Raw genomic sequence first — 306 nt, 5'->3', positions numbered from 1 at the left:
TGAGGTGCTGAGAGAGATGCAAACAATGGAGGTGTTGTGGCGATGAAGATGATGGAGGATGGTGGTGAAGGGGATGAAGATGAGGGTGAGGGCCCGTGTCGGAGGTGATGTCACTGTGCCATCCTGACCCACCGTGGAGGCCAAAGACTGATTTAATGAGTCTGATCCGACCGGTGCTGGCGGTGGGGACAGACCCTGGGACTCTCCCCTCGCTCACATCCCCCGTGTGTCCCCCCAGGCCAACGAGGTGGTGGCTGAGGTGAAGAGGAGGCAGGAGAAGAAGGAGAAGAAGAGGAAGAAGCGGGA

At 58.5% G+C, this 306-nt stretch overlaps 1 protein-coding gene across 1 annotated transcript in view; it reads left to right on the top strand.

Annotated features, from left to right (window-relative positions):
* The window catches only part of DCTN1 (dynactin subunit 1), a 51114-nt gene that overhangs the window by 49432 nt on the left and 1376 nt on the right, over window positions 1-306 (top strand). Inside the window, 1 exon segment of the mRNA XM_017742383.1 lies at window positions 239-304. Within this exon segment, the coding sequence (XP_017597872.1) occupies window positions 239-304 (66 nt within the window).

The sequence above is a fragment of the Corvus brachyrhynchos genome, unplaced genomic scaffold, assembly GCF_000691975.1.
Source record: "Corvus brachyrhynchos isolate BGI_N302 unplaced genomic scaffold, ASM69197v1 scaffold166, whole genome shotgun sequence".
Classification (NCBI taxonomy): Eukaryota; Metazoa; Chordata; class Aves; order Passeriformes; family Corvidae; genus Corvus; species Corvus brachyrhynchos.
Note: the sequence above shows the minus strand (reverse complement) of the source record. Positions and strands in the feature narration are given on the sequence as shown.